General features: G+C 36.3%; 1 protein-coding gene across 1 annotated transcript in view; it reads right to left on the reverse strand.

Moving 5' to 3' along the window:
• POMP (proteasome maturation protein) overlaps window positions 1–17,871 on the reverse strand; it is a 40,865-nt gene extending 22,994 nt beyond the window's left edge. The window contains exons 1-5 of the mRNA XM_053708479.1: window positions 17,722–17,871; window positions 10,453–10,553; window positions 7,589–7,649; window positions 6,099–6,200; window positions 2,614–2,707 (exon numbers count right to left, since the gene is read on the reverse strand). Of these exons, the coding sequence (XP_053564454.1) occupies window positions 2,614–2,707; window positions 6,099–6,200; window positions 7,589–7,649; window positions 10,453–10,553; window positions 17,722–17,724 (361 nt within the window). The 5' untranslated portion in view covers window positions 17,725–17,871. The remainder of the gene's footprint in view (window positions 1–2,613; window positions 2,708–6,098; window positions 6,201–7,588; window positions 7,650–10,452; window positions 10,554–17,721) is intronic.
• Between the last annotated feature and the right edge of the window lie 254 nt (window positions 17,872–18,125).

Here is an 18,125-nt window from a genome sequence, read left to right on the forward strand (position 1 = left end):
GAAATTCTAGGTCTTATGACTGCTGCATCGGACGCGATCCCCTTTGTTCGTTTTCACATGCGACCTCTTCAGCTCTGTATGCTGAATCAATGGTGCAAGGATTACACAAAGATATCTCAATTAATATCTTTAAAACCGATTGTACGACACTCTCTAACGTGGTGGACAGATCACCATCGTTTAATTCAGGGGGCTTCTTTTGTGCTTCCGACCTGGACTGTAATTTCAACAGATGCAAGTCTCACAGGTTGGGGAGCTGTGTGGGGATCTCTGACGGCACAAGGAGTTTGGGAATCTCAGGAGGTGAGATTACCGATCAATATTTTGGAACTCCGTGCAATTTTCAGAGCTCTTCAGTCTTGGCCTCTTCTGAAGAGAGAATCGTTCATTTGTTTTCAGACAGACAATGTCACTACTGTGGCATACATCAATCATCAAGGAGGGACTCGCAGTCCTCTGGCTATGAAAGAAGTATCTCGAATTCTGGTTTGGGCGGAATCCAGCTCCTGTCTAATCTCTGCGGTTCATATCCCAGGTATAGACAATTGGGAAGCGGATTATCTCAGTCGCCAAACGTTGCATCCGGGCGAATGGTCTCTTCACCCAGAGGTATTTCTTCAGATTGTTCAAATGTGGGAGCTTCCAGAAATAGATCTGATGGCGTCTCATCTAAACAAGAAACTTCCCAGGTATCTGTCCAGATCCCGGGATCCTCAGGCGGAAGCAGTGGATGCATTATCACTTCCTTGGAAGTATCATCCTGCTTATATCTTTCCGCCTCTAGTTCTTCTCCCAAGAGTAATCTACAAGATTCTGAAGGAATGCTCGTTTGTTCTGCTGGTAGCTCCGGCATGGCCTCACAGGTTTTGGTATGCGGATCTTGTCCGGATGGCCTCTTGCCATCCGTGGACTCTTCCGCTACGACCAGACCTTCTGTCGCAAGGTCCTTTTTTCCATCAGGATCTCAAATCCTTAAATTTAAAGGTATGGAGATTGAACGCTTGATTCTTGGTCAAAGAGGTTTCTCTGACTCTGTGATTAATACTATGTTACAGGCTCGTAAATCTGTATCCAGAGAGATATATTATAGAGTCTGGAAGACTTACATTTCTTGGTGTCTTTCTCATCATTTTTCTTGGCATTCTTTTAGAATTCCGAGAATTTTACAGTTTCTTCAGGATGGTTTAGATAAAGGTTTATCCGCAAGCTCTTTGAAAGGACAAATCTCTGCTCTTTCTGTTCTTTTTCACAGAAAGATTGCTAATCTTCCTGATATTCTTTGTTTTGTACAAGCTTTGGTTCGTATAAAACCTGTCATTGTCAATTTCTCCTCCTTGGAGTTTGAATTTGGTTCTGGGGGCTCTTCAAGCTCCTCCGTTTGAACCTATGCATTCATTGGACATTAAATTACTTTCTTGGAAAGTTTTGTTCCTTTTGGCAATCTCTTCTGCCAGAAGAGTTTCTGAATTATCTGCTCTTTCTTGCGAGTCTCCTTTTCTGATTTTTCATCAGGATAAGGCAGTGTTGCGAACTTCTTTTGAATTTTTACCTAAAGTTGTGAATTCTAACAACATTAGTAGGGAAATTGTGGTTCCTTCATTATGTCCTAATCCTAAGAATTCTAAGGAGAAATCATTGCATTCTTTGGATGTTGTTAGAGCTTTGAAATATTATGTTGAAGCTACTAAGTCTTTCCGAAAGACTTCTAGTTTATTTGTTATCTTTTCTGGTTCTAGAAAAGGCCAGAAAGCTTCTGCCATTTCTTTGGCATCTTGGTTGAAATCTTTAATTCATCTTGCCTATGTTGAGTCGGGTAAATCTCCGCCTCAAAGGATTACAGCTCATTCTACTAGGTCAGTTTCTACTTCCTGGGCGTTTAGGAATGAAGCTTCGATTGATCAGATTTGCAAAGCAGCAACTTGGTCCTCTTTGCATACTTTTACTAAATTCTACCATTTTTATGTATTTTCTTCTTCTGAAGCAGTTTTTGGTAGAAAAGTACTTCAGGCAGCGGTTTCAGTTTGAATCTTCTGCTTATGTTTTTCATTAAACTTTATTTTGGGTGTGGATTATTTTCAGCAGGAATTGGCTGTCTTTATTTTATCCCTCCCTCTCTAGTGACTCTTGCGTGGAAAGATCCACATCTTGGGTAATCATTATCCCATACGTCACTAGCTCATGGACTCTTGCTAATTACATGAAAGAAAACATAATTTATGTAAGAACTTACCTGATAAATTCATTTCTTTCATATTAGCAAGAGTCCATGAGGCCCGCCCTTTTTTTGGGGTGGTTATGATTTTTGTATAAAGCACAATTATTCCAATTCCTTATTTTATATGCTTTCGCACTTTTTTATCACCCCACTTCTTGGCTATTCGTTAAACTGAATTGTGGGTGTGGTGAGGGGTGTATTTATAGGCATTTTGAGGTTTGGGAAACTTTGCCCCTCCTGGTAGGAATGTATATCCCATACGTCACTAGCTCATGGACTCTTGCTAATATGAAAGAAATGAATTTATCAGGTTAGGTGCAAGGGGTAAAATTCTAGGAGCCAGTGGCTTCCTGGCTATTGGGTTTGTCAAGCCCCAGTTTAAGGTAAAACATGGTTACCATTTAAAATATCTTCAAATCCAATAGAGTCATCATTCCCTCTCAGCGAATCCAATGCTATGTTAGAGCTCTGAAGAAATGGGAGACGTTGTACCTATAGACAAGAGTAAAGATGCACGTTTAGAGTTTTACCTGAACAATAACAGTTGTACAGAGGCATATTCAATAGTCACAGCATAAGATGGCCATTATATTGAAAAGAATGACATTCTGTAATCCATAAAAAGCATCTAATTTTATCACTAGCTATGCTGCAAGTCTGTGTAAAGCATCTTCGGTTTGTACTTTTATGTCCCTTTAGAAGGTACTTAATAATTTTATGCAAAAACAGCACAGTTATCAGTAAGAATTTTATTAAAACCATAGTCCAAAAAGGGAGGGGCATATAAAAGTCAAGAGTTTTTTTTTCTTTTGTAACACGATACACAAACTAGGTAAGTCAAGCAAAGCGTGCAGCATTTAAAACAGTTTCACCATCTTCTCAGGTCTCAAAGACGAGATTATTATTTATTTTTTTGTTTAAATAGTTTTTTTATTGAGGTTTGTGGTAAAATGACATGTAAATACAGATACAAGCGAAACTCATGTAACAATGGGAAACATCGTCAAACCAAAAGAGCTCAGTAGCTATCAGTTACAATTCACTAGCAGCATATTTATACAGTAGTTTCCACTGACAGGAGAAAAGTAAACACTATTATGTCATACATAGAGTTCCAAAATTAGACAAGCCTCATACATTTTTACTTTTGTAGCACTTAACACAATGATTCGTTAACAGTCAATAGACGATATAAAATATAGACATAAATTAACGAGTTGTTTACTAATATCAAGCAAGAAAAGGAGCAACTCAGCAAATATATAGAAAGTAATATAGGGAAAGGGAAGAGGGGAAGGAAGGAGAGAGAGAAAAAAAAAGGGGGGGGGGAGGAGGAAGGATGTAGAGTGAGAGGGGTGGGTGAGGGGTGACTCCCACCTCTGGTTCTAATTTTCCCTACATCTTTGAATCTCTACAGGAGAACCCACCGGCAACCGACGTTCACACCCCACGTTTGGTATCATCTACAATCTTACTATATAAGGCGTGAAGGATTACTAACACGTAATAATTTCCCCTTCTAGGCATTGTCGCCAGGCTTCCCAACATAAACAGTGAATTGGGATTTTGTTATTAGCTGCAAAGACCGCGCATTCCATGGTTTCAATGTGTGCCATTGTAGACTTAATCTGGCTCCATCTAGGGCCCTTAGATTGGAGCCATGCCTTAGCAATGTTTAGCTTAACAGACATGAAAATATAGATACACAGATATTTCAAATGTCGAGGTATCTGGTCAGAGAATAAATGGAATAGTGCTACAGCTGGCCGATTAGATTCCGCCAAGCCTAATTTGGTGCAGTAGTAGAATGCCCTAGTCCAGATTCTCTGAATCTTAGGGCACTCCCACCACATGTGAGCGGGGGATCCCACTTTGCCGCATCCCCTCCAACACATAGGGGAATTTGTTTTAGAGATCTGAAATAAGCGTAAGGGGGTGTAATGCCATTGTGTCAGGATCTTAAAATAGAGTGACGAGATTATTATTAATATTTGTTAAAGGGACAGTCTACACCAGAAGTTTCATTGTTTAAAAAGATAGATAAACCCGTTACTACCCATTCCCCAGTTTTGCATAACCAACTTGTTTATATTAATATATGTTTTACCTCTGTGATTACCTTGTATCTAAGCCTCTGCAGACTGCCCCCTTATCTCAGTGCTTTTGACAGACATGCAGTTTAGCCAACCAGTGCAGACTCCTAAATAACTTCACAGGTGTGAGCACAATATCTATATGACACACATGAACTAGTACTGTCTAACTGTGAAAAATGCTCTGAGCTAAGAGGCGGTTTTCAACCGTTTAGAAATCAGTTTAAGTCTAATTAGGTTTAGCTTTTCAAAAATACCACCAAGGGAACAAAGCAAATTTAATGATAAAGTTAATTGGAAAGTTGTTTAACATTGCATGCCCTATCTGAACCATGAAAGTTTATTTTGACTAGACTGTCCCTTTAAGCACAATAACATAATTCAAGAGCCAACAAATAACAGGTATATTATATTGATGGGATAATAAAGTCAAAATTAAAAAAGGGACAGTCTAAATTGTTATTGTTTAAAAAGATAGATAATCCCTTTATTACCCAATCACCAGTTTTGCATAACCAAAACAGTTATATTAATACACTTTTTAGCTCTGATTACCTTGTATCTAAGCCTCTACAGATTGCCCCCTTATTTCAGTTCTTTTGACAGTCTTGCATTTTAGCCAATAAGTGCTGACTCATAAATAACATTGTGCTCACTCCAGTGGAGTTATCAATATGGCAGACGTGAACTAGCACTGTCTAAGTGTGAAAAACTCAAAATGCACAGACATAAGAGGCGGCTTTCAACTGTTTAGCTTAAGCTTAGGCTTGAGCCTACTTAGGTTTAGCTTTCAACAAAGAATACCAACAGAACAAAGCAAATTTGATGATAAAAATAAAAATTGTTTAAAATTGCATTTCCTATCTGAATCATAAAAGATCATTTTGACATGACTGTCCCTTTAAACTTTTATGATTCAGATAGAGTTTGCAATTTTAACCCCTTACAGGTGACATACATTGACTCATTAAGGGGTTAAATAAACATTCCACTTCCATTATCCAATTGTGCACACACTTTTTATATGCACAATTTTAGATGGCACCAGCCACTACTGAGCCTTACAACAGCTCATTGTATATCTGCATGAGCCTGTGATTCAAGGGACAGTGTACTGTAAAATTGTCTCCCCTTTACTTTTGTTCCAAATTATCTATATTATATTACATATAGCTCCTTTACCTTTATTTAGGCATTTGAAATAGTCATTTGTGTCTTTGGTATCCCAACTTATCCTGAAAATTCCAACACTTAAGTATTTGCTATAGAAAAGCTAGGTAAAAATAGCCAGCAGATGAAATTACACTCCTAGTGGGATGTAGGAGAGAAGCAATAAAATGCTAATTTTTTAACTCTCGAGTATTGGGTTTTGGTATACAGACAGATATAAGATAAGGAAGCATTTGTATGTATAGAAAGTTATACAAGTAAAGAGGCCTGTTTTCCCTGCAAATTCAGCCTATTTTAACTAGTTGTGCTGTCAAAGAACAAAAAGGGCTTTTTATATACAAAAAAACCCAAACCTAAATGAGCAAGTTATCATTAAATACTACTGCAAATATGACAACTTCAAGTAATTTGAAACACATTTAGGGGTCATCACATGATAAAAGGTATCAGGGACATGGAAGAAAATGGTAAAGCTTTTAGAAAAAATAAATAAAATCTACTGGTCATCTGAAAGTCAGCAAGTGTCATTGCATTGACTTGTTAATATTATGTATATGTTGATTATAGAATCCAGAACCCCCCCCCCCCACAAACACACACAAATAAAACGGAAAACATACCTGCTTGACAGCTTTGAACTCCATTTGCAGTTTCAGGGGTGCATGCAAACCTTGAATATTTCTTACGGTAGAAAAGTTGACCTTCTCTTGGTTTATCTGAAACTACAAGAGGTTTTAACAGGCATTAGAACACCACTGCTACAAACAGAGAAGGCTTTCAGGATGTCCCTGCAAAAGCAGAAATAATGTCAATGAATTTGAATAACTACTTGTGCTTAAAGTGAATGTAAATTTTCATGAATTATTGCCCTGTTTTTAAAAATACTATTAAAAAAACGAGGGCACTTTCATTCATGAAAGTTTACATTGTACTGTATTTTGGAAACTCTTTACCTTTATCTTCTGCAAAGCTGGATCGGTGAACCCCCGCCGGCTTCTTCCTGCTGTACTTGCATAGCAATGACAAAACCAGCTTCCTCCAATCACGGAAGGACCTCACGAGATGAGCCATGATTGGAGGAAGTCTGTTTCATCATTCATGACATATGTACAGACGACCTGCGGGCGGGGGATCACTGATCCGGCTTTGCAAAAGATAAAAAGGTAAGTATTTTTCAAAATATGCTGCAATGTAAAATTTCATGAATGAAAGTTCCCCTGTTTTAAATAGACATGAAACAAACATCTTGTACGAAAAAAAAAAAAAAAAAGTTCCAATGTACTTTTGTTCTTAAAATTTACTTTATCTTGTTACCTTTTGCTAAAAGGGAAGTAGGTAGTCTCAGGAGCGTGCGTATCTGGAGCACTAGGTGGCAGCTATGTAGTACCATGAGAATAAAGCAGATTTGATAACAAGTAACTTGTTAATTTTTTTTACAATTGTATGCTCTGGTTTGAATTATGAAACAAACTAATTGGGTTTCTTCGTATCTCTTTAAACATGCTCTCACCCAACATAATCCTAAAAATCTGGCCTGTTACTGTGCCCTGAAGACTAGAATAGATAAAGAATGGTCTACATTAACCAGTTAATTGTTAGGGGTTAAAAAAAAGTGAATCCGTGTGTTTAACAATTAAAGTTTATGGTTGTTGAATATTTGCCAACGTAAAGCATTTCTGATAGGTCCTATCTCCCAAATTAGCTTGATAAAGATACAGTTGATATTTCCGATGTGAAACACTAGAAAATCTTAATTACTACCAAGTTATTTAAAATCAGAATTACTTAATTTTTTTCTAGTTACTAATCAATTCTTCATAATTGTAAGCATATATTGTTGCAAGATAATATAAATCATTTGTAGAGACATTAAACACTAAATACATTTTATAAGCAGTGCTAAGGTAATTTCCTCCTCCTAGTCGTGGGTGCCGCCATGTTCAAATCTGTCTTACTACATTTGAGTGCTCTCTTTCAGATACCTGCAGTGTATTTAAGTTCCATGATGCCAGCACCAATGATTAGAGGGAGTTGCATGAAATGTGTTAAGGGTCCCTTTAAGTTTTTATGTTGCCCTAACAATGTAATATGAATGTATATTCCAACTTACATTCTTTTCACTCAACTCTAAAGAATGGCTTGGTAGAAGTTCATTCTGCACACTTGTAAACCTGTAATAAGAAATAAAAGGCGAAATTAATGTCACTTTACAGAAAAAGGGAGATTACGAACTTCAAAGCTGGAATAAAAAGAAACCCTCTCTTCTGCATTTACTCTTTTTTTCCCCCCAAAAAGAGCTTTATTGGAAAATAAAAATAAAGACATACATACATCTTAATTTTTACAATTTGGGTTTACAGTAGACACCCACACCTTTACAACAAAAATACTTTGTCCTGGGCTTAGGACTGGTGACTGAGCAGATCCGAGAATGGTATGCATAATTTAGTCCAGGTGGTTTTGGGGTGGTGTCCTGTATAGGCTGGCACCGATGTACAATGATGAGATGATTCCATTATGCTAAAGCTCTACATTTTCACTTTTTCTTATTTAGTCCTGTTGTGTATCTAACAGTCAAAGCAAGTTTATCATCAGCGGTGGTATAGACAACAGTGACTCCAAAGGGATAGTTAGTCAATAACTACTGACTATATTATAATTTAACAATAACTTGTTGCGTATAAATGAAAGATCTGTGTTGCACCAAGAGTCGTTAGCGCTCATCTTTATATTAACAAGAGATGTTGGTCTAAATGTGAGTGTGTCTATCCATAGCAGACAATAAGTGGAGGGAAGAGAGGAGAAGAGGGAAAAAAAAAGCCCCCAGAAGGAAAGAATAAGGTGTCTTGTGCAGCAGGCCCCAGACACTCTGGGCCGCTGCCGCAAATCGTACACCCTCAAAAAAAAAAAAAAAAAAAAAAAAAAAGTACCTATTCTTTTCCTGTGTCTCAGTTATTCCATAGTTGGATCAACATCTCATAGGCGTCTAGTTCGGCTATTCAGGCATAATGATATTTCTCAAGTTGTAACAATTTCTGCACTCCTTGCCTCCAGTCCGAGGCCTGAGGTATTTGTGCAGATTTCCAGTGAACTAGGATCAGATTTTTTGCGCTTGTCAGCGTTAGCATTAATAGTGTTTTCTTTATCTGGTTTTGGGTTTTAAATGTATTTACTCATTTTTACTATGGACCCATTTCTAAAAAAATGTATTCATACTGTGTGGTCCCTAACAATTAAGTAAAGGCAAATTTTGCTTTAGAGATATATGAGGAATAACTCAAAAAGTTAGGATCCAGAGGTAAAATTCTAGGGACGTCCTACAAAAAAAAACAAAAACAAAAAAAAAATGGTACAAAACTGTTGTTAATGACCAAGGATGTGCCTGGCATGTCCTCTGGGGTTTCAAGCTCTGGAAGCGATCCTGATCGCTTCAAGCAGCTTTCAGGGTATTGCAGTGATGCCTCAATATTGAGGCATTGTGCAATACCCTTTTTTAAAGGGACACTCAATCAAAATTAAACTTTCATTATTCAGAAAGAGCATGCCATTTTAAACAACTTTCCAATTTACTTCCATTAACTAAATGTGCACAGTCTTTTTATATTTAAACTTTTTGAGTCACCAGTTCCTACTGAGCATGTGCAAGACTAAGTGTGTATGCATTTGTGAATAGCTGATGGCTTTCACATGATACGTGTATGCATTTGTGATTGGCTGATGGCTGTCACATGGTACAGGGGGAGTGGAAAAAGACATAACTTTCACAATTGTCAGAAAAACAAAAACAAACTACTACTCATTTGAAGTTTAGACTAAGTGCTATTGCATTGTCTTGTTATCTTGCATTTGTTGATTATGCAAATCTACTGTGTTGACTGGTCCTTTAAGCAAACAGATGCAGAGAGGGTCACTCTCTGTGGCCCTCTCTAAATCGGCCAGCGATGGTGCCGATCATTGGTGACGAGGGAGGCGGGTGGGCAGCCCATCGCTGGAGAGGAGTTCCGCTCCCGTTACACATTAAACAGTATGTTGATGGAGGAAGAGGGAAAATAGGAGGGGGAAATAAACGGTTTGAGGTGGGTCAGGGAGGGATCAGGGGGTGGGACGTGTCAGGTGGGAGGCTGATCTCTACAGTAAAGCTAAAATTAACCCTTCAAGCTACCTAATTAACCCCTTAACTGCTGGGCATAATACAAGTGTGGTGCACAGCGGCATTTAGTGCTATTTCTGAACAAAGGGGATCCTAGAGAAGCATTTGCAACCATAACCGCACAACCTTAAAAAAAAAAATAAAGTTTGTGAAAAAGTTAACTTTTTTACATCAATAATGATTTGGCTTTGATATTTTCACATAAAGCAGGATTCCTACAAAGCTATGCACTAGGGCACCTGTGGGGACTTAATAAATCGGGCTTATCACCTGGATTTGTGAACCCTGCAGCTTTCCCCATACTGTCTGCCACCCACCACCCGAAGCCTTTTCTAATGGGGTGCAATGATAGCAGTAAATCTGATACAGCTCCTCTATCCTGTACCTGGGAACATCCAGAGGATCAGTTTTCCATTTGGCACCACCATTTCACAATCTCTGCACTCTTACTAGGTCCCTGGTATAAAGTCACTGTGCTTACTTTGTTACAGCCCATAGCAGGGACCTGAAACAAAAAGTAAGTACTGTGTAAAGACAAACTATGTGCTTACTTTGTGTTCTGGGTTCTCCAAGTAGCTTTCAGCACAGGGACCTGGTGAGCAGCTAAATGCCAAATAATTTATTGCACAACACTAACCTCACTATCTGCATTAAAGGCATCAAACATTTATAATCGCATCACGGAGACAAAATATCTAGTTGTTATGAGAAAAAGCACAGGCGGTTTAAAGAACAAAATGGAAATAAAACTATGGAAATACTGAAACACTGAGTCAAATATAATATCCCCCAAGACTTGGCCTAAAACATGTGTACAAACATACCCTGTACGAAGAGTATCTTGAATTCCATAACCACCATACTGAGTAGAAAGCTCACCAATCGGGATGCTGTCCTTAAGCTGAGACCCAAGTGCTTTAGTATTCTGAAATATGCATAAAATGTCTTTAAATTACATAAAGCAAAAAACATTAGATAAAAGAAAATATTTACAAAACGGAATAGAAAAATGATATGCATAACAAAAATGACAGTTTTCACTTTTACATTATACGTTTTTTTTTGGTTTGTTTAAATGTATGTTCCCATGATAAATAAAACTAATCAGCCAGCGAGGCAACAGGTTGTACATTATTATGCACTTCCTGATAGTTTTCTTCTTAAATGAGACAAATAGAATAAAGGGACACGGAAGCAAAAAAATTAAAATGTCAATTCAGATAGAGCTTACATTATAAAAAAAATTCTAATTGACTCCTATTATCAGAATTACTTCTTGATAATAGAAGTAAAATTGGAAAGTTTTTTTTTTTTTAACAATGATATACTCCATCTAAATCCTGAAAGTTTAACTGTGGGTTCTATGCCCGTTAAATTTATTTATAAAGGTCCCTAACCAATTTAAAGGTGCATACAAAATTAACCACTCAGAGAGTCGAAGAGTGACATCACTGTTTGGTGGATTGCATCTGTAGACAGCATTAACATAAAGACGTGTAATGACTTAAAATACGTTTTTCATCAAATTGACATATATTTAAAAAAAAAAAAAAAAATCTACTGTAGATTTTAAATGTACTTTTATGTCCCTTTGAAGCTGGATGATTTGCCATTATTGTTTAGTGTTAAATAGTTTCCTAAAGACATTTTCCTAACTACTTTTGAAAGTGCTTGCTATACCGCTGCCTCTGACACATGTCACTGTGTCAGGTGCCACACTGCATTTAGTGCCATCTTCAGGAAGTGATTTTATTAATTTAGAAAAAAATAATGTCCATTCACTAAGGCATAAAATACAATTTAAATTCAAAAGGAATACATGAGGATTAAACAATATTTTTAATTTACAAAAAGGAATGGCGGCGCTCTCTCCTCTCTTGATCTTTATTCTGCCAAAGCTTTCTTTCCTCTAGGATTCCACCAGATATCTTCAGTCAAGTGAACCTCAACTAGAAAACAGCCAACCGAGTATTGTTATTTGTAATGAGCTTTTTATTGCTATTTTATTAAACTGGAGTTTTTTGGATGTAATAGGTACAGAGAGAAGAAATCACTTAGCGCCTACTACTAATTGTGCCCTTGGCTTTGATAAGTGACCCCTAGTGGTCTAATAAGTTATGAGAAAAGTCGGAAAATATCAAAGCGCCAGCGAACCGGCTGGGTTCAGAATGTAAAACCAATTCCTTTACAATATGGGTTAAAACAAATAATTTATTACAGATTAAAAAAACAATTTTACAAAACATAAATTCTTGACAATACTTCTGAGATAGCTTTGAAGATTTCGAACATTCGTATCTAAACTTAATGCATATGTGATAAACAGAGTGGATTGATTACGAATCCACACAGTATTTTACAATAAGTAAAAATACAAATACAAATATAAAAAAACCTTTGTAATAATACAACAATGACTGAAACATTCAGTTCTACTTCTATGTTTTAGGAATTCCTTTAATCGATAACTTAAAAGCTTGCAAAATGCTGATTATAAAAATGTTAATAAAATAATCTGGAAACAAACCTTAAGTAGTGTTACCAGCTATATCAATTCGACCGGATAGGTATATATCACAAAAATGCAGGAGTACAGACCGATCTTTTAGCAGCACTACCCACTATAATTATCAGATCAATCTACAATAGTATTCAGAGCAATTCACAGGATATGTATAAAGATGGTAAGATTATATGACACTGTTAACTTCCAAATGTGTTTGTATATTATAATGTTTGTTAGACACTTGTACCGGGTCCCTTGGGTTATAAGTGACCAGAGTGGAACCGATCAACTGTTCCTATAAAGGATCAGTGACCGTCTCCGCTAGCGAAGAGGATAGAAGATGCGTGTTCTATTTCGGGTGATTTTGTGACAGGTTAAATGTGAGTTATCAAATTTACAAAGAAACCTTATATCACAATACAAACTTCAAAATATGCAGTACAAACTTCAAAAAATGTGAATATCAAATCGGTGTTTCCGTGATGGGTGCAGAAATTTTAATACAAACTAAAAAATATATATATATACTAAAAATAAAGAAACCTAAGATCAAACTCAGTGATTGGAAAAAATTATATAAGTGAATGGGAACAAATTCTGAGTGCCTTTAAAAAACTTGATCCTAAAATTGTGTTCCAATTTAGACCTCATATGTCACTAGTGACCAACATGATTGCAACCGCCAAAAATTGTTTTCAATACAAAAAATAAAAAAGTAAAAAAACGAAAAAATAAAAATGTGTAACCAGAAAAATCTTTGTTAAAAGTCAGAGTTTATGTGTTTCCAAATGTGGGTGATTCCTGTCTTCTATGTGCTTTATCAGTCTATGTGGGATATATAGTTGCCTGCAAAAAGGTCTATGTTGGACCGAAACGCGTCGACTGGTGAGTAGCATTCCAATTATTTATTTATTAGAAAAACAATCTGCACTATTATTATTTCTTTTGGCAGAAGGAAGTAATAACCTGAGTGACGCTGGAGCTGAAAATTGTCTATTGACGCTGAAGCCCAAACTCCACTGCAGGCAACTATATATCCCACATAGACTGATAAAGCACATAGAAGACAGGAATCACCCACATTTGGAAACACATAAACTCTGACTTTTAACAAAGATTTTTCTGGTTACACATTTTTATTTTTTCGTTTTTTTACTTTTTTATTTTTTGTATTGAAAACAATTTTTGGCGGTTGCAATCATGTTGGTCACTAGTGACATATGAGGTCTAAATTGGAACACAAATTGGAACACAATTTTAGGATCAAGTTTTTTAAAGGCACTCAGAATTTGTTCCCATTCACTTATATAATTTTTTCCAATCACTGAGTTTGATCTTAGGTTTCTTTATTTTTAGTATACATATATATTTTTTAGTTTGTATTAAAATTTCTGCACCCATCACGGAAACACCGATTTGATATTCACATTTTTTGAAGTTTGTACTGCATATTTTGAAGTTTGTATTGTGATATAAGGTTTCTTTGTAAATTTGATAACTCACATTTAACCTGTCACAAAATCACCCGAAATAGAACACGCATCTTCTATCCTCTTCGCTAGCGGAGACGGTCACTGATCCTTTATAGGAACAGTTGATCGGTTCCACTCTGGTCACTTATAACCCAAGGGACCCGGTACAAGTGTCTAACAAACATTATAATATACAAACACATTTGGAAGTTAACAGTGTCATATAATCTTACCATCTTTATACATATCCTGTGAATTGCTCTGAATACTATTGTAGATTGATCTGATAATTATAGTGGGTAGCGCTGCTAAAAGATCGGTCTGTACTCCTGCATTTTTGTGATATATACCTATCCGGTCGAATTGATATAGCTGGTAACACTACTTAAGGTTTGTTTCCAGATTATTTTATTAACATTTTTATAATCAGCATTTTGCAAGCTTTTAAGTTATCGATTAAAGGAATTCCTAAAACATAGAAGTAGAACTGAATGTTTCAGTCATTGTTGTATTATTACAAAGGTTTTTTTATATTTGTATTTGTATTTTTACTTATTGTAAAATACTGTGTGGATTCGTAATCAATCCACTCTGTTTATCACATATGCATTAAGTTTAGATACGAATGTTCGAAATCTTCAAAGCTATCTCAGAAGTATTGTCAAGAATTTATGTTTTGTAAAATTGTTTTTTTAATCTGTAATAAATTATTTGTTTTAACCCATATTGTAAAGGAATTGGTTTTACATTCTGAACCCAGCCGGTTCGCTGGCGCTTTGATATTTTCCGACTTTTTTGGATGTAAACCAGATTCCGGCTATTTCTGAATAGAAACGCACTTTTACACACTTTCTTGTGTGTTCCATTTAATGCATCTTTTCAGTTTGACTGTATTGCACCATGTTAGCTATTTTATCCTTGAGGTTCCCTTGACTGAAGATATCCGGGAGGAATAATAGAGGGAAGAAAGCTTTGGCAGAATAAAGAACCAGAGAGGAGACAGCTCAGCAATCCATTTTGCAATTTTATTAAATTGATACAAACTCATATTTTTTCTTTCATGGTTCATGATAGAGCATGCAATTTTAAGTGATTTTCTAATTTACTCCTATTATCAATTTTTCTTCATTCTCTTGGTATCTTTAATTGAAAAAGCAGGAATGGAAGTTTAGCAGCTGGACAATTTTTGGTTCAGCTTCCTGGATAGTGCTTGTTGATTGGTGGCTATATTTAGCTATCCAGTCAGCAAGCGCAACCCAGGTGCTGAACCTAAAATGGGCTGGCTCCAAAGCTTTCATTCCTGCTTTTTCAAATAAAGGTACCAAGAGAATGAAGAAAAATTGATAATAGTAGTGAAATAGAAAGTTGCTTAAAATTGCATGCCCTATCTGAACCATGGAAAAAAAAAAAATTGGGTTTAGTATCCCTTTAAGATTTAAAAATTGTAAAACATTTTTGCAAAAGAAAAGTAAAACAAGCATTTGAAAAAGTAAAAAGCCTAGACTTCACTTTGAAAACTAAAATTTGTTAAAGTGAATGTAAATTTTTATGCTAAAGTGCCCAGTTTTTAAATATTTGATTAAAAAACAGGGGCACTTTAATTCATCAAAATTTACAGCGGCTCCAGCTTCCTCCAGTCGTCGCAAGCCATTTCTGATGTCAGAAATGATGGATAGGTCGGTCATCCTCTAATCACTGCTCCCCCCCCCCCCCCCCGGGGGAATCAGTGTCTGATTCAATGCTGTGATTGGAAGAAGCCGGATTCATCATTTTAGACCCAGGAAGAGGCTTTGTGATGGGTGGAGGAAGCTGGAGCTGCTGTGAAGATTAAAAGGTAAGTTTTTTTTTTCACAGCACAAGTGAAATGTAAATTTATGAATTAAAGTGCCCCTGTTTTTAATCGAATTTTTAAAAACCGGGCACTTTAGCATCAAAATTTACATTCACTTTAACTCCTGCTCTACTGAAATTAACACACTTAGATAAATATAGAGCAATAAATATAAAAAGATAAATCTTAGGTATTGGATCATAATAAAGGCAAGTTCCTGATGCCCATATGGAAAATATATGATGACCAACCAAGTTACCAGCACCTATTATTGCTTAGTAGCAGAACACTGGCATATATTCAGGAGCAAACAATTATATAAAGCCAGGATTTCTCTAGCCAAACCTGAAAGTGTTACTTGTATAACAAATATTAGTCTGCTATTACTGCCTGTTGATTAAACATAATCTTGTACTATTGACTTTTTAATTGCCTTTATGGGGTACACATTGTTCATACGAGACCAATTAATAGGCCATTACAGTGCAAAAATTGCAAGTTCTAAAAAAAAAAAAATAATAAAAAAAAAAATATATATAACATGTATATAGCACTGGTGACCCCCCTGCAGGGTCTTCAGCACTACACTTATATGATCTAATTTGTTAGATGGTGTATTTTTTGCTCTATAATGACCATTAAATGCTTATGATCTTGCCTCCATGCATACCAATATATTTAAACGGCCGTAAAAATGAAAAAATTACATGCTCAACTCCTTAGACCTTATTTTAACACTAGCGAAAGCCCAACTCTGTGCATTTAACCCCTTAACAAGTGATCTGTTGCACTTCTAGAGCTGTAAGAGCAAGGGTCTCACCAACAGTGGCCAAAATAGTGCAGTCTTGCTACGGTCAGTGAGACCCTTATGAAGTGATGTACAGGGTACATTGCTGTCATTAAGTAGTTAAACATATAGTTTAAGTACTGTTCAAGCAATCAGCTGTACTAGCGACATAACACTGCTGTTTGGGTCAGAGACTGCCACCAGTGCTTTGTTTCTCTTGAGAGGAATTTAAAGGGACACTATACCCAAACATTTTCTTTCATGATTAAAGGGACAGTATACACTCATTTTCATATAACTGCATGTAATAGACATTACTATAAAGAATAATATGCACAGATACTGATATAAAAATCCAGTATAAAACTGTTTAAAAACTTACTTAGAAGCTGTCAGTTTGGCTCTGTTGAAAAGGTAGTGGGAAAGCCCACTGCAAGTGACAAATAAGACACTCCCCCCCCCCCCCCCCCCCCCTTCTTTTGCATATGAAAAGACCCTTTACACAAACGGGAGCAAGCTGGAGTAGGTAGTCGAGCGTATTCACATAAAACTTTGGGGCTAGGTTAGGAGTCTGAAAATCAGAGCAATGTTATTTAAAAATAAGCAAAACTATACATTATTTTTTTTTAAAAAAAAAAACACTTTATGGGCTATATAAATAGATTATCTACAAAACATTTATGCAAAGAAAAAATGAGTGTATAATGTCCCTTTAAGGTAGAGAATACAACGTTAAACAATATTCCAATTTACTTCTATTACCTTAATTCTTTAGATATACTTTAATGAAGAAATAGCAATGCACAAGGTGAACCAATCACATGAGGCATCTATGTGCAGCTACCAATCAGCAGCTACTAAGCATATCTAGATATGCTTTTCAGCCAAGAATATCAAGAGAATGAAGCAAAATAGATAATAGAAGTAAATTAGAACGTTGTTTATAATTGTATGCTCTTTCTAAATCATGAAAAAAAATGGGCTTCATGTCCCTTTAACTTCTTTGGAGCGTTCTTAGTGTAAATAATATGCTCTGACAAATCATATAAGTATGTCATTATTATTCAACTGCAAAGGCACCCAGTTTTTTAAACATACTTTATAATAGGGGTGATAGACACGAAGCTGAGGAACATATGGATAAATATAACATCTTCAGACTATTTTGCTAAATAGACTTCTGGGACCTCTACATCTTCTTTCTCGTGATTTTAGAACTAGTTTACAAATGTCACAGAAATCAGAACAGTGAAAGCAGATACAGACAATCCAAACCAGGCTGTACATAAGTGGAACGACTATTAATACAAATACAGAATGCTATGATACAGTAACATTGAATACAATACAGTTTCGGAACGCGCTGTCACGAGGACCATAGCGAATCCTGAGACCGGTGACACAGCACAAAGTGAAAGAGAAAATAAGCTAATTTGCCCGCCGCTTAGAGAACAAACAAAACCGGGCACACAAATAACTCAGTCATTACTAACTCACCATGGTGCTAGTGATAATAATAATACTTCTCTCTCTTCAACGAAATGACAATGCGTTTAGCAAATTCACTTCCTTTAGTACTGCTAGTGCGCATGTGTGAGGCGACAAAAGCTACCGAACGTCACAAAAACTGGACGGATAGGGAAATTAAAAGGTACTTATTGGATGCGATGTGCTCAGGCGCAATGGCGCCGTAATTTGAACATGCGTAGTAGGTGCCCAATACATTTTTGGAACTGAAAGTCAGTATTGTATGTGCATTTTTCAAGAGAAAGGAAACTCATTTATGGTTTTATTTTTGTAGGCGTCTTAAATCCTGATATGAATTTTAACCTCGTTCGCGTCGCTCTTTATTACATCCTGACATAACCAGTAGAACGTCACTCTTACAGGAGGCTCAAGTG

Source organism: Bombina bombina, chromosome 3 (genome assembly GCF_027579735.1).
Source record: "Bombina bombina isolate aBomBom1 chromosome 3, aBomBom1.pri, whole genome shotgun sequence".
NCBI classification, from domain to species: Eukaryota; Metazoa; Chordata; class Amphibia; order Anura; family Bombinatoridae; genus Bombina; species Bombina bombina.